This window comes from Prunus mume, linkage group LG5, assembly GCF_029339155.1.
Source record: "Prunus mume cultivar Tortuosa linkage group LG5, ASM2933915v1, whole genome shotgun sequence".
Classification (NCBI taxonomy): domain Eukaryota; kingdom Viridiplantae; phylum Streptophyta; class Magnoliopsida; order Rosales; family Rosaceae; genus Prunus; species Prunus mume.
Window position 1 is genome coordinate 16975611 of NC_142702.1, and position 22439 is coordinate 16998049.

General features: G+C 36.4%; 3 protein-coding genes across 6 annotated transcripts; 2 read left to right on the forward strand and 1 right to left on the reverse strand.

Annotated features, from left to right (window-relative positions):
* Positions 1–4560: 4560 nt before the first annotated feature.
* LOC148917159 (zinc finger CCCH domain-containing protein 48-like) lies at positions 4561–7277 on the reverse strand. The gene is made up of 6 exons (XM_089052906.1): positions 7150–7277; positions 6228–6684; positions 5940–6125; positions 5749–5850; positions 5472–5621; positions 4561–5306 (listed from the first exon to the last, which is right to left on the reverse strand). The coding sequence occupies exons 2-6, from the start codon at positions 6681–6683 to the stop codon at positions 4878–4880; spliced, it is 1323 nt and encodes a 440-aa protein (XP_088909032.1). The 5' UTR covers position 6684; positions 7150–7277; the 3' UTR covers positions 4561–4877.
* Positions 7278–10937: 3660 nt separating this feature from the next.
* Positions 10938–15245, forward strand: LOC148917160 (TMV resistance protein N-like). 4 transcript variants are annotated; one of them, XM_089053563.1, is made up of 6 exons: positions 10938–11163; positions 11536–12633; positions 12717–13007; positions 13136–13960; positions 14065–14581; positions 14708–15245. In XM_089053563.1, the coding sequence occupies exons 2-6, from the start codon at positions 12397–12399 to the stop codon at positions 14920–14922; spliced, it is 2085 nt and encodes a 694-aa protein (XP_088909689.1). In that variant the 5' UTR covers positions 10938–11163; positions 11536–12396; the 3' UTR covers positions 14923–15245. The 4 variants fall into 4 exon arrangements, with proteins under 4 accessions (XP_088909689.1, XP_088909691.1, XP_088909690.1 ...); XM_089053565.1 differs by having other exon boundaries at positions 10939–11163; positions 14741–15245; XM_089053564.1 differs by having other exon boundaries at positions 10940–11163; positions 14065–14572.
* Positions 10943–12187, forward strand: LOC148917161 (disease resistance protein RUN1-like). Its single transcript, XM_089052373.1, has 2 exons — positions 10943–11163; positions 11536–12187. The coding sequence occupies exons 1-2, from the start codon at positions 10943–10945 to the stop codon at positions 12185–12187; spliced, it is 873 nt and encodes a 290-aa protein (XP_088908499.1).
* Positions 15246–22439: the final 7194 nt, after the last annotated feature.

A 22439-nucleotide genomic window follows, 5' to 3' on the forward strand; every position in this document is an offset into this window, starting at 1 on the left:
CCTGCACATTTTCACTACAGTACATATATAATTCTCAAATTGGCTAAGGAGACCAAACTAATCTTGCAGCAAACCAATAAGGCGGTGTAAACATGAGGAATCAATATGCTGAACAAGATGAACAACAAGAACCCAGTTCAATGATAATGTTAATAACACCTTTGTCCAGAGCCAATTTCAAACGAAAAAATAAACTCCAATATATATATATATATATATATCTCTTTCACCTACGTAACTAGTAAACAATCAAATAATAATAACATGCATAATCTTCATACATTAAATACATGGAACTTCTTGGAAATGAGTTTTTATTTTTTTAGGGTTGGAGCGTCTTGGAACTTCTTGGCGTGAGTTTTTATTTTTTTTAGGGTTTGGGGTGTTTTGGAATTATGGTAAAGTGGTAATGGTATTTTTGGAAGTTACTAAGAGAAAACAGGAATGAGAATCGTATCGACTACTCCTCCCTAGTTGATCTGATACCTAGTTTTGATGGGATGTGATTATGGATTTTGAGGTGAGGCCCACTTATTTTTTCATTCCTGATTGCAAGTAAACGTAGGGAAAGTTAGGAATGTAAATCATTCACTTTCCTCCCATACCCATTACTAATACGTAAACGTGCCCTTAAAGTGCTCTAAAAGATTTCTTAGTTAACTTCAACTTTTATGTGCTTAGTTGTGATTGTCGGTGGTGACTTGTTTATTGAGATGACAACCCTATTACTAATTGCTGGCAAAGAGCACTTCTACCATGCCTAGGAGCTAGCTCCACTGCCTGTGCAAGCACTCAGAATACTTGCATACGTAAAATCATCAGGTTTTGAAGAATGCCTCGTCTCACTGAAAAGCTGCACACACACACACATCAACCTGCCACTCTTGTGCGAACCCTGAAATAATGGATGTCCATGACGCCACATTTCTCACAGGCATTTCATCAAACGCCTTATAGGCAGTATGTAACTCACTGCATCTACCATAAAACTTACCATAGAGCTTCCAATATACACATTGACAACAAACCCACCTCTTAATTTTGTGAATGACGGAGAATCAACAGAGCTAGAATCAAACATGTCATCGAACAAAGTTGAGATTTTTATTGGTGAATTAGAATCAGAGGAAAAAAACAGAAAAACTCTCTATGTGCCCTTTCATGTCTTCTATCTGGTTAGGCCACCGCCCCACTGCCCGACTACAGAAAAAATCAGAGAACAAAGTTGAGATTTTTATTGGTGAATTGGGGGGTTGAAGGTGATGGAGAATTCACAAGATTTTATCATGCAACATAGAGGGAGATGGGGATGGAAGGAAGGTCTTTGCTTAAACCCAACAGCAAGTAGCTCTAGGTATTTGTGGTTTAGTCCAGCTTGGGTGGAAGTCAGGGACTCAGGGTGAGGAAGGAATGAATAAAAAAAGTCCTATGTGAAAATATGATGGGTTATGGTGGGATTTGATATAGGGTTTGATATTTATACCTCTCACTAAAAAATCCCACACATTCCGGATTTTGAAAAGTCCTTCCAAATTAGCAAGTTTTTGAATACCATAAGACTTTGCAACTCTCTTTTAAAAATCCTAATAGTCTTAATGGAATATCACAAGACTTGTTTAGACTATTTAAAAGTCTTAATTGAATACCACATGACTTATTTATCCCAAAATAGTATATTAAAATCCCAATCAAATACATACTTAGAAATATTCCTTTCTCAAAAGAAAAATAAATAAATAAAATGAGATAGTCCTCAAATTAAACTCACAATCAATCACTAATTTAAACTCACAATCAATAATTCCAAAGAAAGATTTTACCCCGAACACATTTAAAATGATACCAAACAGAACTCACAACTCAGTTGAGTAAAATTAGACTCACTGTAACCATAGATCCTCCTCCTTCTGGCCCTACGATTGTCACAAAGTTTTAATCCAGTAATCCTAAATTGCTGCGATTTCTGATCATACAACGCCAACTTCCCGGAAGAAGTTGAAAAATGAACACCACCATTTGTTGTAAACCCCAATAGGAATGCAATTGTTCATTCTGCTAGAACAGGAATCGTGCGAATCATTTTCAAGGAATCCATTTCCAGAACCCATATGTCATAGTAGTAACGGCACCCACGAACACGATCCCATTCTTGTCTATGACGGAACAAAGAAAGTGATTTCACCAACACCCTAATGGAAATTAAATATGCCACCGTGAGCAATCTATCAGGAAGCATAATTCTTTGGAAAACCTCATTCTCCGTATCAAAAGAAATGACGCATCTGCAAATAGTATAGTCGAGCGGCTATACTCCTTTTTCTAATTTTTTTTTAAAAAAGAAATAGTATTCCCAAGCGGCTATACTCGATTTTTTCCTAATTTTTAAAAGAAATAGTATGGCGGCGGCTATATGCAGTTTTTCCCCATTTTTTAAAAGCGTATAGCCAAGGCTGTATAGTATATCCAAGCTACGTTGCTTGGCTTTTTTTTTGTCTAATAAATAGTATAGCCGGGCGGCCATACTCCCTTTTTTTTTTTAATAATCTTTTTAAAGAAATAGTGCAACCTTTCAACTATACTAAGGTTTTAGGAATTTTTTCCAAAAAGAAATGCTATAGCCATGCGGCTATATTCGGTTCAAAAAGAAATATTATACAGTGCATCTATACTCGGTTTTTATAATTTTTTTTAAAAAGAAATAGTATAACCGGTCGGTGATACTCGGTTTTTTTTAATTTTTTAAAAGATATAGTACAACTGTGCGGCTATACTCAGTTTTTTTTTTTCCAATTTTTAAAAAAGAATTAGTATACTCGTGCGAATCTACTCGCTTTCCATAATATCTTTTTTTTTTTAAATTCAAAAAAACGAGTATAGCCGATCGGCTATACTATTTCTTTTAAAAACAAATTTGAAAAACCAAGTAGCGCCGCACGACAAAACTATTTAATAAAAAAAAATTATGAAAAAGGGACCCTCCTAGTTGCATTTGTTTAACTTTATAGATATTAATTTTGTATAGCCATGTGGCTATACAAATAAAATATGTACGTGTTTTATTTGTTAAAATTTTGGCATAAAAAAAAATATGAAAAAAGGACCCTCCTAGTTGCATTAGTTATACTTTAGAGATATTTATAGCGTATAGCTGTGCGAGTATACGAATAAAACTTGGGTAATGGCCTAATAGTAATAGATAATGCTCTAAACTATTCTTACTGATAAACAAAAATCGGCAAAAAATTGTAAAAGAAAAAGAGGATCATAGTATATATATATATATATATATATATAAAAGTATAGCAGCTCGACTATACTACTTATTTATTTTAAAAAAAAATTAGGGGAAAAACAGGGTATAGCCGTGCGGCTATACTATTCTTTTAGAACAAGTAGCGGAAGAGGGTCAGTCTTTGAAAGAAGGTCTGGATAAGTATAATTTGAGGAATCAGAAGAGGGCCCAAGAGGCCAGAGAGAGGGCAGAGTTGCTTGGAAGAGCTGTATGGAACTCCCAACCCTTTTACTTTTTGTTTACTACCTCATTCTGATGTATGCCTTTGTTTAATATGCCTTTGTCTTATGATGTAGACTGGGGAGGGTGCTCATGTTTTGAGAATCTTTGATGATGAGGCACAAGCAAGGGCATCAGTTCGTAGTTCTTCTCGCATGCTTGAAGAAGCCAGTGCTACTGGAGAAAGTATTCTTAGGAAATATGCAGAACAAAGGGATTGGCTAAAGGTATCACCCATATTTGTGCTCACTGTTATGCACCTCACTTTGCACCAATTATTGAAAGAAGCTTACAGTTACCAACTATCATAAATACCCTGCAACTAAGTTGTACTTGAAACACAGTCTGATATGATTCATACTGAATGATTTGAAAACTAGCTGACTAAGTGTGATAATCTCACCACCCTACTTTGATATACCACTTCCCTAGTTATAGGATTAAATATATGATGAATTGTAACCAAGAGACCTCAGGTGTCTTAACTCCCTGACCTTGAGCACTTTGATACATTGATGATAAATGGAATACTCAATTGCCTCAAAATCAATATGAAAAAGAACTCAACAATACTCCGATATACCAAGAGAATTGTATATGGTTGTCTGGTTGAAGATGAAGTTGAAAGATACATCTTACGTTTCAATGGCCAAAATGATGTTCTTTGAATTTGATAAATTTTATCTCTGTATATGGTTGTCAAATTCAAATGGACCCTTCATTTTTATTTATTATTTTGGTAATAGTCTGTCTAACCATATTTTCACTTCGTTAGATGAGGTCCTAACTTGAAAAGCATGGCAGCTATTAGATTGGATTTCTTTTATGGGAACATTTTTGCTCACCACTTTAACCAAGGTGTACTCTCACTCCATGGGCATAACCACGGTTAAGCTAATCATGGACACATGTCAAATACTGAGTACACCTTGAGTTACAGTGATGAGCAAAAATATTGATTTCTTTTATATATATTAATTCTGCTCGGACTCTCATAAATTTGATAATCCACAATGTAAATTCAAAACGAACATAAACAGACACCATTATGAAGACAGTTCAAATCCGAAGAATTTTGCATTTATCATGAATTTAAATTCTCAATAATGAATCATTTTTCTGAATGAAAAATTTCACTGTACATTACAGTGTACGAACAAGCATCCTAGAGATCATGTATTAATAATTGATCCCTACATAAATGAACAAAACTAATCTGAATAACTGACTGGCTGTCAAAAATTTATATACAGGATTGCTACAATTGTTCATTGATGTCTTCACGGCCACCATAGCAATGGCTCATGCAAACTGAAGGAAATGTTCTTGTCTAAAATATACACGGAACTAGATGGAGTAAAGTAACTCATGAAGACTCCACTTTGACGGCGGGAGGATTCATCAACTTCCAAACAGAAAGGAGACCAGTTGCATCCCCACTGAAGAATAGTCCTCCAGGTCCTACCTCGACCGTCCGAACTTCTTGTTTTGCAAATAATCTGCCTCTTTCAGTGAATGATGGCAGTTCATATATGCGGACAGAATTATCATTGCAAGAAGAAAGCAAGATTGGCTTGCTTTCTGCATCTGTCATTCCGGCAAGATCAAGAACACCCTGCTCTTCGTTGTGAGTGTAGGTCACTTCCAAACCGCCTCCTCCAGTGGCAGCCCACACCTTTATTGTGTCGTCCAGTGAGCATGAGAGCAAGAACTGATCCCAGCAAAGAAGAGACATCACCGCACCAGAATGCCCATTTAGTGTCAGAACACCCTGCAAAGTATAAAGGTCCCACACCTGAAACAAAAAGAACATTACAGTAAATTACACGAGGAATTTGAATACAGAAGCACTCCATAATCAGATTATTGGAATAAATCATTTTGCTCCCTCTCTTGTAAATAGAGGAGAGGACATATAGTAGAAACTGACAAGACTTGTTTGTAGACGCCACAAACTAACCTTAATTGTATGGTCCACAGAACCAGAGTAAAGCCTGTTGTGCCCAACAGTTAAACATACCACAGCACCAGTGTGGCCCTTCAGAGTTGCAGCAGGATAAAATGGCAGATTAGTTTCAGTGCTACCTTTCCACACACATATATCACCATTCTGCAATATTAAAAGAAACAGATAAATCAATTGAAAACGGTGCACTATGAATAAAAGGAGGAACATATATCCTAAAATCCCAGCTACACAATAATTAGGAAAGCTGCGGAATTGTTAGGCTCTTTACCTGTGTCCCGGCGAAAAGCATTTCATTACCAACCACCATAGCATGCATTTGGCCAACAGGTCCATCCAGGTTGAATTCAGAATTTGTCTCAGTATTCCAAACCTGCAACATCAAGCAAAATCAGCATACATATTGAAGTTGAACCAACCAAGCTACTAAAAGAAAGTGCTCCAGTTACAACAATGAAATACCTTAACAAGATTTGGTACACCAGCAAAAACCCATGGGCCATCACTAATTAAAGAACCTGCTTCACCACCAAGATCAATCACACAGCCACATTCACCAGTATGGCAGTCCCAAACTCTGGCTGTTCCATCTTTACTGGTTGAATAAAGCTTGTTAGTTCGTTCAGGAAGGGCAATACCAGTGACAGCCTGTTAACACAAATTTCACAATTATTATGATTGTCCAAACTCGGAAATAAAGAGGAACAGAACAAATTAAAAAAGAAAACATACTTCCAAAATTAAAAATACCTTCGTGTGCCCTTGGAGCTTTGCCAACATGGAGAACCCCTCACCACGGAACCAGTTATGCAAATACAGGGATCGATCACCTTTCACACAATTTCCATCTACCCAGAACTTGCAGACATTTTTCGGAGTAGGATTGCTTTTCTGGGCAGCATTGCTTTTCTGAGGAGCATTGATTTTCTGAGGAGCATTGCTTTTCTGAGGAGCATTGCTTTTCTGAGTAGCATTGCATGCATTGCCCTTTCCGGTGGCAGTTGCTTCCTTCGTCCAAACAAGAGACGACTTCTTTGAAATTTGAGGGTTCATGGATGAAGGCGCGTGCAGGAAACGACAGAATTCCCTTGTGCACCTTCTAGCAGCCCAAAAGGCGCAAACAGTTTTTGAAGGTCCTCCTGCAGGTCGAGCATACACTGATCTTTCTGGTCTATTGGTGTGCCTCCTCACTACCTTAGTGGCCATACTATAAACACAAATTTTGAAACCAATAAGAAATCGCAGAGAGACAGCTTCGAAGATCACCCCCTCAAACAGAATTTCAATATTTGATCGATCTTCAGAAAACCCTAAAAATATACGAAACCCGATAAGCCTTGAAATCCAAATCAACGTACGATCCCCCTCTAAGAATCGAGAAACTAGCAAGGGCGGATTCTTCAAATCCTTTAAATCAATTCGAAAACTTTTCAAACTAGCCAGTCGCCGATCCCAAGGCGTATCCTAAACAACAATAAAAGTAACCCTAAAATCGAAGCCCTAGATATCCAGCTTGAGCGAGCATCAAACCCATAACCAAAAACCATTATCCTCAAGAAATACGCGTTCGGCGAAAAAAATAGCCTCTTGGGTATCAATTAACGGTCGAAAACGAACAAAACCCTAGAAGGAACAATGCGATTGCAGAGACGCGTGAAGAGAAGAAGCAAACCTGATCGATTCGATTGGGCGAGAGCTTTGAGCATTGAAGCTATTCGATTATCGTCTGGACTGATTTCGACGCACAGTCAATCCAAATTGACGAACGATCAAAGAGAAAGAAAACGATCACGGAGAAAGAAAGAAAATGCCTTTTGCTTTCGTTGCGATTGAAACCCTAATTGTAAGCGAAACTTTGATCACTCTGGCCTGAAGCTGATCTTCTATAGTTGGCGTAGGCTGGAGACTTTCCAACTGGAGCCAGGAAAGAAGTACAGCGTTCGTTAGACGCGGTGATCGCAAAACTGATCGTGACCGTCCGATATGAAGCAACTATTCCTGATCGTGACCGTCCGTTAGATCTAATCTATTTTTGTCGTTTTCTCTTTATTTATTTTTAAACAAACCTAGCTTTCGGACCTAAAAAAACCTAACTAACTTTTTATCGAAAGCAATTTCTTTTTTTGAAATTATGTTACTAAAACATTTTCACCCATGCCTCTGGAAGATCATAAAGAAAAAATATAGTGGATCAGCATGTTTAATAAAATAAAGATATTTAAACTTAAGGAGTTAGAAGCCTTATTTGGATTGGGAAAAACTCATATATAAGCCAACGAAGTCTAATCTTGTGAAAAAAAAGTTCGATTTGCATACAAGTGGTCTCAAGTTCAAATCTCTCTAAAACCTCGATAATGTTTGAATACCCCTCCCCTTCCGAACTTTCAAAAAAAAAAAACCTTAGATATAGAGATTTAGATAACATTACAAGATTCATTATATGTAGACCTACATTGAAAGATACATCTTACGTTTCAATTGCCAAAATGATGTTCTTTGCATTTCATAGATTTTATCTCTGTATGTTGGTTGTCAAATTCAAATGCACCCTTAATTTTCATTTATTATTTTGATAAAAGTCTATGTCTAACCAGATGTTCACTTTGTTAAATGAGGTCCTAAATTCGAATCCCTTGAATTAACAAGTCTCGCCCCCTTTGTGCGAGTGCCAAGCATGGTAGCTATCTCATATTGGATTTCTTTTACCTCCTTTAATGAAATTTCTTATTGACCAAAAAAAAAAAAAAAAGATTGGATTTCTTTTACGAAAACAGCCACCAATCTTAGATTGTGTTCAAATCCCTCGAATGACATAGATTGGAAGGGTAAGTAAAATCAAAATTTATGAAAACAGACATCATTCTGAAGACAATGTTCAAAACCAAAGAATTGCATTTATAATGAATTTAAATTCTCAATAATGAATCATTTTTCAGATTGAAAAATTTCACTGTACATTAACAGTGTAAGAACAAACATCATAGAGGGATCATGTATTAAAAATTGATCCCACAGAAATGAACACAACTAATTTGAATAGCTGACTGGTTTTAGATACAGGATTGCTACATTTGTTCATTGATGCTTCACGGCCACCATAGCACGGCTATACAGTTTCTTTTTGAAAAATTAAAAACGAGTATAGCCGCACGGCTAAACTATTTCTTTTTGAAAAATTAGGAAAATACCAAGTTTAGCCGGTCGGATATATTATTTCTTTTAAAAAAATTGAAAAAGCCCAGTATCGCCACGCGGCTATACTATTTTTTAAAAATAAAAATAAATAAACCAAATATAGCCGGGCGGCTATACTATTTTTTCTATTAAAAAAAAGTAGTATAGCCAAACGGCTATACTATATAAAAATTATGAATAAGGGACCCTCCTAGTTGCATTAATTTATATTTTATAGATATTAATTTGTTATAGCCACACGGCTATACGAATAAAATATGTACGTGTTTTATTTTTAAAAATTTTGGCATAAAAAAAAATTATGAACCCTTTAATATCACAATGTCAACAACTAAACCAAATTTCATACAAAATTGGCTAGATAAGTGAACGGGAAGATTTGCCAACAAAGGGAGAGCAAAGCATCGACAAACACACACTTGAATAAAAAATGATAGTGTAAGATTGATCAAGAATTGAGACCTTTCACTTTAGAGTTCAGAGTGACTTGTTGGGTAATCCATATAAAGTTCATGGCTCATAAATTTTCTTCTTCGCCCATAGAAGTGACAAAGGGCCTCAACAGGAAGATTTGCCAACAAGTGAAAGCATCAACAAACACAAACCTATATGAAAAAAAGGGAGTTTTTGTTTTTTCAGGTGTAAGGAATATTAAAATTTTGATATGAACAAGTACATAAAATAAAATAAAAATTGTTAGAAGATGAAGACAGAACCACCAATAACATGAAATATTCCCTTCTCAAAAGAAAAATAAATAAATAAAATGAGATAGTCCTCAAACACATTTATAATGACACCAAACAAAACTCACAACTCAGTTGAGTAAAATTGGACTCGCACTGTAACCATAGATCCTCCTCCTTCTGGCCCTGCGATTGTCACAAAGTTTTAATCCAGTATCCCTAAATTGCTGCGATTTCTGATCATACAAAGCTAACTTCCCGGAAGAAGTTGAAAAATGAACACCACCATTTGTTGTAAACCCCAATAGGAATGCAATTGTTCCTTCTGCTGGAACATGAATCGTGCGAATCATTTTCAAGGAATCCATATGTCATAGTAGTAACGGCACCCACGAACACGATCCCATTCTTGTCTATGATGGAACAAAGAAAGTGATTTCTCCAACACCCTAATCGAAATTGAATATGCTACCGTGAGCAATCTATCAAGAAGCATAATCCTTTGGAAAACCTCATTCTCCATATCAAAAGAAAGATGCATTTGCATACTGTACTAAAAATAGTGTAGCCGATCGGCTTTACTCGGCTTTTTTATTTTTTCCTAATACATCGTATAGCCGCGCGGCCATACTCGGTTTTCAGAAATTTTTTCGAAAAGAAATAGTATAGACGGCTATATTCGTTTCCCAATTTTTTAAAAGAAATAGTATAGCCGTTCGGATATACTATTTTTTCTATAAAAAACCGTGGTATATTATAGATATTAATTTGGTATAGCCATGTAGCTATATGACACGTACGTATTTTATTTGTTGGAATTTTTCATATTTTATTTGTTAGAATTTTTTCATAAAAAAAAATTATGAAAAAAGGACCCTCCTAGTTGCATTAGTTTATGCTTTATAGATATCAATTTGGTATAGTAGTGCGGGTATACTATTATAAATAAAAAAATAAAAAACCGAGTACAGCGGCTATACTATTTCTTTTTTTTTCTTTTTTTTTTAAGGAAAAAAAAGCAAGTATAGCCGCTTGGCAATAAAAAAAGGAAATTGAGAAAAGTGAAACTACTGGTAAAGGTCACAGAGTGAAAGGAGGACATTGAAGATTAAGGGACACTCTGTTTCTGTCGTCTACGTTAGCCTAATCGCTTTTCAAGTCAAGTCAATGGAGTTATGGGTAGGCTGTCTTTTCATTCATTGGATTCTGCAATTCATCATAACAAGCTTGGCTTTCGATGAGACACCAGCAAACGCTAGTTTGTTTCTTGACCACTTCAAGTCGTCGATATCCATGGCTCTTGTGAGAGCAGCCGATCCACAAACCTCCTCTGTTTCCAGTACTTCTGGATATTGTCGTTATCACGTGTTCCTGAGTTTCAGAGGCCAAGACACTGCAAGACTTTCGCGACCACCTCTACAGCCCTTGTCAGCGCCGGATTTCGCACTTTCCGGGACTACGATGAAGTCGAGAGAGGAGAAGGTATCAAGCCCGAACTGCAGAAAGCAATCAAACACTCACGAACTTCTGTCGTTGTGTTCTCGAAGACTACGCGTCATCCGGATGGTGCCTTGACGAGTGGTGATGATACTTGAACGCAAGAGAAAGACCTCAGATGCCCATGTCGTTTTGCCTGTCTTCTACGATGTGTATCCATCCCATGTAAAGAAGCAGACAGGAAGTCTTGCAAAGGCATTTGCTAGACACCAAAAAACTCAACCGCTGCTGAAGGTGAAGGCATGGAGAGAGGCACTTGCAGAGGTTGCAGATCTGGCAGGGATGGTCTTGCAAAATCAAGCTCATGGGTAATTTCATTCCTACTACCAACTGAATTAGTTTCTTTATTTGGTTCAAAATTTTGATAGATTCTGTCCTTTCAAATAAAATAAAATAAAAATTATTGATAAAAACACATCCACAAAAACACTCAAGACACCCTCAGCAATCCAGATTCTTCTAAAGGCATCCGGGACTGAGATGCAAAGACAGAGAAAGACCTATTATGCAGCTGTTATTGCAAACATAGTTTTAAGTTCTATCTAACTCTTTCAGCACTCATCTATCATATATTTGTACCTTCTAACTTTCTGAACTTATTTCCATGGTATTTTATAACTTGTATATGAAATCATGCATGCATGTTTGAATTCTCTTTCATTTTTATTGCAATTTTTTAGGTACGAGTCGAAGTTCATCAAGAAAATAGTTAAAGTGATTGGAGTCAAACTAAGTCGCACACCATTGAGTGTTTCTCCCAACTTGGTTGGAATGCATTCTCGAGTCGAAAGAATTAATTTCTGGTTACATCGGAGGTCAACTGATGTTGGCGTACTTGTAATCTATGGGATGAGCGGAATAGGGAAAACAACCATCGCAAAGACTGTTTATAATTCAAACTTTAGAATATTTGAAGGAAGCAGCTTCCTTGAAAATATCAAAGAAGTTTCACATCAACCCAATGGCTTAGTTCAAATACAAACACAACTTCTTTCTGATATTTTGAATGGGAGAAAAATGAAAGTAAGCAATGTTAGTGAGGGATTAATTAAGATTGAAGATGCAATAAGCTCTAAAAGGGTTCTTCTTGTTCTCGATGATGTGGATCATATGGACCAATTAGATGCAGTATTTCAAGTGAAAGATCGATTTTATCCCGGAAGTAAAATCATCATAACAACTAGGCGTACAAGATTGTTAAAGGCTCATCAAATTACTGAGGCGTATGCAGTTGGAACTTTGACTAAAAAGAATCATTGGAGCTCTTCAGTTGGCACGCTTTTGGCCAAGACCATCCTGTTGAAGATTACACGGAATATTCAGAGAAGCTAGTCGATCATTGCGGAGGACTTCCATTAGCTCTCAAAGTTTTAGGTTCTTCTTTGTTGGGGGAAAGTGTATGTCTATGGAAAAGTGCATTGGAGAAGTTAGAAGTTATTCCAAATGGTGAAATAATAAATAAACTAAGAGTAAGCTATGACTCTTTGCAAGATGACCATGACCAAAAATTATTCCTCCACATTGCTTGTTTCTTTATCGGAATGGACAAAGATTACATTGCTAAAATACTAGATGGATGTGATTTCTATACAATTGTTGGCATTCAAAATCTCATCGATAGATGTTTGGTGATTATTGATGGATGGGACAAGGTGTGGATGCACGACCTGATTCGTGGAATGGGAAGAGAAATTGTTCGCCTAGAATCAAAGGAGCCTTGGAAGCGTAGTAGAGTATGGCATCATAAGGACTCTTTCAAAATCTTGACGGAAAAGAATGTAAGAAATATGCGTTATTTGTACACATTTTTGTTTTTCCTCTTCTAAAAACTTTCCAAATGTCTTTTCCTTTTCTTTTGTAGGGTACGGAAACAATTGAAGGTCTTGTCCTGGACATGCACATGTACCCTACTATAAACTCAAATGAGAAAGTCTTGGAAACCAATGCATTTTCACGGATGCAGGAACTAAAACTACTCCATCTTAGTCATGTAAAACTCCGCGGATGTTACGCAGAATTTTGTAGTGGACTAAGATGGTTGTGTTGGCGTGAATTTCCTTTAGATTCTATACCCGTCGATTTTCCTGTGGGAAGCATTATTGTTCTTGAAATGCAATACAGCAATCTGAGACAAGTATTCAAGGGAACAAAAGTATGTCACTCTCTACCCTTTTCAATTTCTTTGTCATTTTCATTAGGCTTTTAGTTTGATAACAAATTATATATTTGTAAAAATTAACTCCCCACATTGTTTTCTTCTGTACATTTTGTCCTCTACAGTATCTTCCGTCCTTGAAGACCCTTGATCTCAGCCATTCTCATTCCCTTGCAGAAACCATTGAATTCTCATATTGCCCAAATCTAGAGAAATTGGTTCTAGTAGACTGCACGAGCCTGATTTATGTCCATGGATCCATTGGAAACCTAGAGAGACTTATTTACTTGAATATGAAAGATTGCAAAAAGATTAGGTTGCTTCCCAAGAACATTTGTATGCTAAAATCACTTGAAACATTTATTATATCTGGTTGCTCAAATCTAAAGGAGTTATCAATTGAGATGTTGAGGAACATGGACTCGTTAAAAGTGCTTGAGACAGATGGAATTCCAATAAGTGAATTATGGCTAGAAAGAAGTTTGAGTATCTTGTGTTCTTTACCATGCTCTTTAATAGAATTAAGTCTTTGGGGGTGCAATCTTTCGGATGATGCCTTTCCTATGGATTTTAGTAATATGTCGTCATTGCAAAGATTAAATCTAGGGAATAATCCAATTTGTAGCCTACCAAATTGTATCAAAGGATTAGCGAGGCTCGATAAACTCTCTTTTTCCATGTGTATGAGTCTCAAATCGCTTCTAGGGTTACCAAAAGTAAACAACTTGGATATTGTAGATTGCATTTTATTGGAGAAAACAACATATCAATCCCGTTCCGTAGAGACAGCCACATCATTTAATCGCAACAACCTAGTTGAGTGGCAGTACAAGTTCAAGTCACTAGCCATTGAAAGTGGAGATGCAGAAAGGATCAACATCTTTGGATTGAGCAACTTGTTGGAATCAATGGCACCCATTTTACAAAAGGATGATCCAATTCCCGTCCAGGTGTGCGCCTCTCTCTCTCTCTCTCTCTCTCTCTCTCTCTTTCTCTCTCATATGATCACAGGAAAGAGTTGACTAATATTGTCAGTTCTATTGCATATATATAGGGACTGGTTGAATCTGGTATATACAGCACATTTTTTGGTGGGAATGAGGTTCCTGGCCAATTCAGCCATAAAAGCAGAGGGTCCTCTATATCTTTTACTGTGCCATTACTTGATAATCACAGAACTCGAGGCTTGATTTTCTTGGTTGTCTATTTGAATGCTGGCTATGATTCTCCTATTATCCAACACAATTCTTTGACACATATAAGAGTCAAAAATAAGAGCAAGGGTCTGAGGGGGGCGTATGAACCATCACACTACGGTATTCCAGATGAAGGAGAAGACATGATATGGTTAAGCCACTGGAGTTTGGAGGATGATCAGTTCCAAGGGGGCGATGAAGTGGTTGTTTCTGTAATTATGAAATCTGGGCTTCTGGTTAAGGAGTTGGGCATCCGACTTGTGCAGGTGCAACAAGAAGAGAATCATAATATGATGAGTATTTCTACAGATTCTCCTTATGATCGATTATCGTTCAATATGATCCTTGGGGACTCTGATGAAGAAGGTAAGGCAGGTGTGATGTTTTATTGACGCGTTTCGTAATTTTACTCCAACTATTTCCAAATATAAAATAAAATAAAATAAAATAAAGCAAAATAATAAATGAATCTATATTTTGTCTGGTATATATGTTTTCCAGAGGAGGTTTTCTCTCATTTTGTATGTTTACCAGACGAAGAAGAAGAGCAACAGGATGATATCACAGTTACAACCACCACAGGCAGCAATAACTCCGGTGTCCTCCGTGGCTGGAAGGTGCTCGTCACCACAGCTTGCTTCTTTCTCACCCTTTCTCTAATCACTCGGTCTTCTCTCTTAGGCAGAAAGAAGGGACCGTCCACAAGCCCTGGATGAATTTTTTGTACATCTCAACAGCAGAATATTTCTTCGGAGATATTTTTATTGACCCCATTTGTTCAGTTTTAACACATCTTTGGGCTGGAAAACTGAAGTGGCCCAACCCAGATTGTGAGATTAGCATCTGCACATGCTCTGTTGATATATTTTGTGACTTTTTTTTTCTTTCAGACCTTATTTTCTTCCGTAAGCGTTGGTTGCTTCGCCCTCTCCTTCATCTTTCCTTGTCTTCTAACTGTTTCTCACTTTTTTTTATACAAATGTTTTCTTTATGGGATCTTTCAATAGCAACCTAACAATTCTTCTTCTTGTTTCTGAGATCTATTTTCTCTGCAAAGTCAATTCTCTCATTTGGCTAATTCTTTCTTTGAAGTCTCCTAATTAATTTCAGTTTTTAATTGTCCAAAATTGACATAAATAGGATGGGTGAAGTTCTAGGCTTCTTTCTTTTTCTTGGTTCATAATTTATCCCAGTAATTTTGTTCAATGACAGCTTTTGTTTTTTTTGGGTCAATTTTATTCAGTGGTTTTTTGGTTGTTGTTGTTGTTGCTAAGAGAGGGAAAAAAATGGTACAACACTTTCTTCAATTTTGGTTTAGGGAAAGTAAAGAAAAAAAAAATCCTGAAAGAGCTTTGCAACAGAGTTTTTATTCGAAAGGCATTTGATGTTAACTTAAACTTAGAACAATAACGGAAGGGAAAATGAAGGAGATATAATCTGTAAACAGGTCTAAGTTGGGTATTTTAAATTGTGAAAGGTTTTAGCGCGTTAAATCGAACTTAACATAATATCATCTAGTAAGAGCATCTCCAGTAGGGGGTTGTATAATAAGATGTATGTTAAATATATACCATTTGTGATCGGAATCACTTGCAATGGGCAGGTGTAAATGATTGTAAATTTGCATCACAACCATGAGATGCAAATTTAGATAAACATGTGCATCATTTTTTACATCTCTTACAGGCGGGGCCTACATGAGAAAATGTGAGAAAAGGTGGACAAATGTGAGCAAAAAGGCTTAATGTAAACCTACTTGCCCAAGACGCGCAGCTAGAGTAGTTGCTAGACAAAACTTCATACTTAATTTGTAGCCGCATAAAATAAAATAATTCATTATTGCTGATTACGCTTCTACAATGAAACTCATAATTAATCAATTTATTAATAAGTAATATATATATAGAGCATCTTGTTCTCACTACTACAAAAAAGGAAAACCACGACGGGAATTCACCGTCGTGTATTCTGTTTTCAAATGGTCGTGGAATCCACCGACATCTTTTCCATAACAAAACCACGACGGTGAATAACTGTCGTTGTTAAAACAAAGCACGTCATCAAAAAATAAAAACCGACGTCTTTGTGCTGCAAAAAGACATAAAAAAAACAGTCGAGGATGAGAATAGCGACCAACTCCAACAAAAAAAACGTCGTTAAAAAGGAAACAGATGACAAATATAAATACGACATCTTTACAATCATAATAGACGACGTTATTGAAACCTACTACGTCACAACATTTCCCACAACCGTCGTAAAATAAATTTTCCACTTCGATTTTTTATGAATTATGCGTGGAAATAGGTGTCAGGGTCATTACTTACGACGCATATATTTACAGAGACGACGTTGAATTTGATAAATAACGTCGGTTCCAAATAAATGAGAGCCGTATTACAGAATTTATACGTCATATTTTGAAAATAAACGACGTGAAAAAAGATGGTGTCATTAATTACGACACAGTAATTTATAATGACGACGTTGTAGTCTATATACAACGTCGTCACCATTAAAAAGACTGTCGTCTTTAATAATTTATACGTCTTCATTTAAAAAATTGACGTCGTCTAATTCATATATCTTAATGTCGACAAGTTTAATGGACTTCAAATACCATCATAAAATATATTTTCCACTTCGATTTTTCTACGAATTATGACGTGGAAATAGATGTCAGGTTCATTAATTACGACGTATGTATTTACTTAGACGACGTTGAAATGAATAAACAACGTCGGTTCCAAATAAATGAGAGCCGTATTACATAATTTATACGTCATATTTTGAAAATAAACGACGTGGAAAAAATGATAGGGTCATTAATTACGACACAGTAATTTATAAGGACGACGTTGTCCTCTATATACAACGTCGGTACCATGAAAAAGACCGTCGTGTTTAATAATTTATACGTCTTCATTAAAAAAATTAACGTCGTCTAATTCATAAATCTTAACGTCGACAAATTTAATGGACTTCAAATACCGTCGTGAATTCATCCTTTTCCACTTCGTTTATGAAAGAACATGCGACGTGGTAAATTCATGACGACGTCGTCTTTTGTAACGTTCAGGTTAAAGTTCTCGTCTTTTAGACGTCGGTGTTATGGGATTGGAGTCGTGTTATTTTGAATTACATGGCGGTTCTTTATGCTTGTCCGACGTGTTATCCTGGATTACTGTTTCACAATAGCGTCGTGGTTCTTCATTGTTACTTTGCTTTAAGACGTCGGTAAATATATTGCGGTCGTTGAATGCTCCAAAACGTCGTTATTTATTAGAACAGACATTTGTTTTTCACATTTTTATCAAAACCGTCGTGTTTTGTAATCTGGAACCAGTAATTTTTGTACTGATTGTTTTGTGGCCAAAACCTGTATAATGAAAGTGAAGAAATCACATTACAATATATTACAAAATTAATGTCATACACTGCCAATTAAAAGCATCATTCAACCCATATATCTTCACACCCATCTCGAATATTTTGACTCCCTAACTCAACCACCACTTCATCAAATGTGTCAACATTTGGCATCCCCCTAGTAAATGGCTCACACTCAATTCTCACATCACCTAAGACATCATCACCAATAACATCATTATATTCTCTATTAGGCATTGATAACACTACCGACCAACCACGATGCATCGGGTCGTCAACAAAAAATACTTGTTTGACTTGAGAAGCCAAAACAAATTGGTCATTCCTATGTCCAATTTTACTCAAATCTACAAGGGTAAATCCAAGTTCGTCCACTACAAGACCAGAAGTATTATCAATCCAATCACACCTAAAGACTGGGATTGTAAACTTTTGGTAGTCAAGGTCCCAAATTTCTTGAATGACACCATAGAAACCCATATTTGAGAGAATTGGGTTTTTATCCTTGACACTAGCAACTTGCATAGTATGTGCAAGTAAATAAACTCCACTATTTTGAGTTGTCCGCACATCATCTTGTGCCTTGATGTTGAATTTAATACCTTTAATGAGATAGCTCCTATATAATGCCTTTGCTATGCTTGGACCATTGCTAGCCACCTTAAATTTTCTGATACGCCATGATTGTCTTCCTCATTAAGTTCACTTTGAACCTGCAAATTAATCATAACTTAATTCAATCTAACATAGAAAGAAGAAAATTAAAAGTCCAATATGTTATTCAATAACATATACCTTGAAGCGTAGCCATTGAATGAAAGTGCTATTGTGCTTATCCTGCAGCCACTTTGTTCTCTTTCTAAATTTTGGATAAGCGGTCCGGATGTGGATCATATATTGCCTACATGACACACAAAATTCAAGTATTACAGTCCCAAACATATAAGATAAACATAAGAAATAATTTAAAATGGAAACTTAAAGAATAAAACTCATACGTACTCGATATAAGGTAGGACTTCCTCCGTATTCTCCAAGACATATAGATGTGCTTGGTTCAAGCAGGTCCCGATCAACTCGCTCACTGTGTACAACTGATAATGGCTTTGAAACTCCCATCTTTTGGCTTGAAGGCACTCCAACTGTACTAACATCGGATAAATGCTCGGTACAAAACTCTGACTTCTTGACTATATACCGCTCAGCAATGCAACCTTCGGGACGAGTACGATTCTGAACATACCCCTTTAGCACTTTCATATATCTTTCAAACGGATACATCCATCTAAAATATACTGGCCCACACAACGAACTTCTCTGACAAGATGTACTACTAGATGAACCATGATATCAAAGAATAAAGGGGGAAAGTACTTCTCAAGCAAACACAAAGTAATTACTACATCTTCTTCCAACTTATCTAGCTTGGAAACATCAACAATCTTTGCACATATAGCATTGAAGAAGAAGCACAAAGCGAGTTATTGCATACCTTGCAGGCTTCTCCAAAGCAGAACGAATTGCCACATGGAGCAATTGTTGCATTAAGGTATGACAATCATGTGATTTAAGGCCAAGAAGTCTTGAATCTTGTAAAGATACAAGATTTTTTATATTTGAAGAATAACCTTCAGGGACCTTCATACCATAGAAAGAATTGCAAACCTCTCTCTTCTCTGCTCTTGACAAATTCCAAGGCCCGGGAGGCAAACGAGTACGTCTTTCTCCATACTCGGGTTGCAAATCAGTTTTGACCCCCATGTTCAATAAATCTAATCGAGCAGCAATCCCATCTTTATTTTTTCCAGGGATCTCCAGCAATGTACCAATGATACTATCGCAAACATTCTTCTCAATGTGCATAACATCTAGGACATGCCTCACAGGAAGGTATTTCCAATACTCGAGATCAAAGAATATTGATTTCTTCTTCCAACAAACTCTGTCACCATCTTCAACCATATACTTCTTCTCCGGTTAATGGCTCAGAGGCGTGCCATATTCAGTTTCCCATTAAAAGGCACGTTGCCTCCTATATGGATGATTGATCGGTAACCATTTTCTATGCCCAATGTAACAAATTTTGTGGCCATTTTTCAACTGTGACTAGGTGTATCATCGCGCATATTGGACAAGCTTTTATCCTTTAACAACACAAGATAAGTTTCCATAGGCGGGGAAATCATTAATTGTCCACATTAATGCAGCTCGAGTGTAAAGTATTCTCCATTATGTGCATCATACACTCCTCCAATCCCATCCCACAAAGATTTTAAATCATCAATCAAAGGCTCCAAGTAGACGTCTATATCATTTCCGGGTTGTTTAGGACCGGAAATCAATAAGGTCAACATCATGAACTTTCGTTTCATGCACACCATGGAGGAGATTATATGTAACTAAGATAAGCGGCCAGCAACTATATCGCTACTTAGAGAAGCTGTGGGGATTGAATCCATCGGATGTGAGCCAATCTCAAGTTTCTCGGCTCATTACCAAACTCGGGCCATTTATCATCAAGAAGTTTCCAAGGACGGGGAATCCGCAATGGATGAGACATATAACCGTCAATTGATTTTCTAGCAGCATGCCAAGTCAAACTCTTAGCGGTCTCATGTGATCGAAACATCCTTTTAAACCTTGGAATTGGAGGAAAATACCACACCACCTTCGCTGGCACACCCTCTTTCAAGATTGAATCTTTGCCTTCCTTCCACCTTGAGATACCACAATTAGGACAATGAGTTAAATCCTCATACTCCTTCCTATACAAGATGCAATCATTGGGGCATGCGTGCATTTTCTCATAACTCAGCCCCAATGCACACAAAGTCTTTTTGCCTCATACATAGAGGCGGTATTGTATTTCCTTCTGGAAGCAAATCGCCTTGAAGTATCAATAATTCAGTAAAAGCAGACATCACTCATCCCATATTTTGCCTTCAAATTATACAACTTCACTAATGCCAATAACTTCGTGTACTTTCTACAACCAGGTACAATGGTTGATCTCCATCCCCAATCACATTGGCAAACTCATAAGGATCAGATCCAAAATCACCAAAATCATTATCATCCATCTCTATTTATTCGACACAAAACTGTACCTACTATGGTCATCATCTTCTTCAACATTTCTACTAGCATTAGTAGTTTGCTTCCCAAGGTTCTCCGTGAAATGTCCAATTCTTATAGCTTTGGTCAACTCCATTAAAGTATAAGTGATCCATTATAATTCCAACCCCAAACAATTTCAAATTAACACATTTAACACATGGACAGCGGATATGTGTGGTAGTTAGAAGATTTTCTCTGAAAAGTTCAAAAATGCTTCCACCCTAACTCATATGCCTTGATCTTCTATCCGAGTGCATCCATGACTTATCCATCTCCGACACTATACCTATTATATATAATAAAGTGAAAAGACAAGCAATGACCATCACTATAGCAGATTATATAAAGTATAATAGCAAGTAATATACAACAGAGCGGCGGTTTTTAAACAAAAGCAGGCGTATTTGACATATATAGGCACGGATTTTACGTCGTCTAATTATAACCACGACGGTAGTTAAATAACACCGTCGTGTATAGTAATAAAACGACGGTTTAAAGTAAAAACCGTAAATCGTATATGCCAAAACGCGTCGATATCCAGTTTATTTTCAAGATCCCAAAACCCTATTAAGAACACAACATAGACATGAAACCAAGCAAGAAACCAACATATACATGAAACCAACATATACTAAGCATGAAAACAATAAATCCATTCCCAATTCAACATAACAGAGAGTGATTAAAAGATCCGACAAAATGAAATCCATTCCCAATTCAACATAACAGAGAGTGATCAAGAAAACATTAAGCAGAAAATCCATGAACTCATACCTCCAACAACATTATTAACAGATCGCAAAACATATACCTAAAACCCTTTAACAAAATAACGTAATATATCATTCAATGAATTTACAAGGGGAAGAGAGGGTTTGTACTTACAGTTGGCGAGCTCACATGATTATGACCAAATTGGATTTGACACAACTTTGGCCCAACTTTGAATTAGAGATGAAGTGAGAGAGCGAAATGTTATGTTGCGCGAAATTGAAAATTTTAGGGTTCAGGGTTAGAAGTATAAAAATAAGAGCCAAATCTGAAAATTTTAGGTCCCGCGAATATTTTAAGAAAGCGCGCTTTTTAAAACATCGACCGAAAAAACACGCGTCGTTAAAATTTAACATTAAACATGACGCTTATTACATTAAGGACGTCGTGGTAAAACTATGTACCATGAAAAATCAAAAAAGGCGTTAAAACTATGAAAAACCACGTCGGGGGTTAAGTAACTAACGACGTTGTAAATAATAATAAACGACTCACGTGTAAACAAAACGTCGTTTAAAAGAGAAACGACGTCGGATTTTTCACCATACGACGTAAACTCAATATTCCACGACTCAATCACCGTCGTTAAAAGTAATACCCTAAACTTTAAAACCATAAATTATATATTTGTAAAATTTAATTTTATAAAATTGTTTATGGTTTTACATCCTAATAAATAACAAACATAAAACTTAAACCCCAAAAATTATACTTTAACCATAAACCCTAATAAATAACAACCCTAATCCCTAAACCCTAAACCCTAAACCATCAAACTATATAAATGATGCTATGACTCATCAAAACAATTTTATTTAGGTTGGTCATTTTAAACTTTTATTGCACAAACTGCATTTTTTTGGGTTTTAGGGGGAAGAAAATATATCAATGACTTCATAGGAGTTGAAGTTGAATTTTTTGAATTTATTTTAAAAATTTTGAATTAAAAATA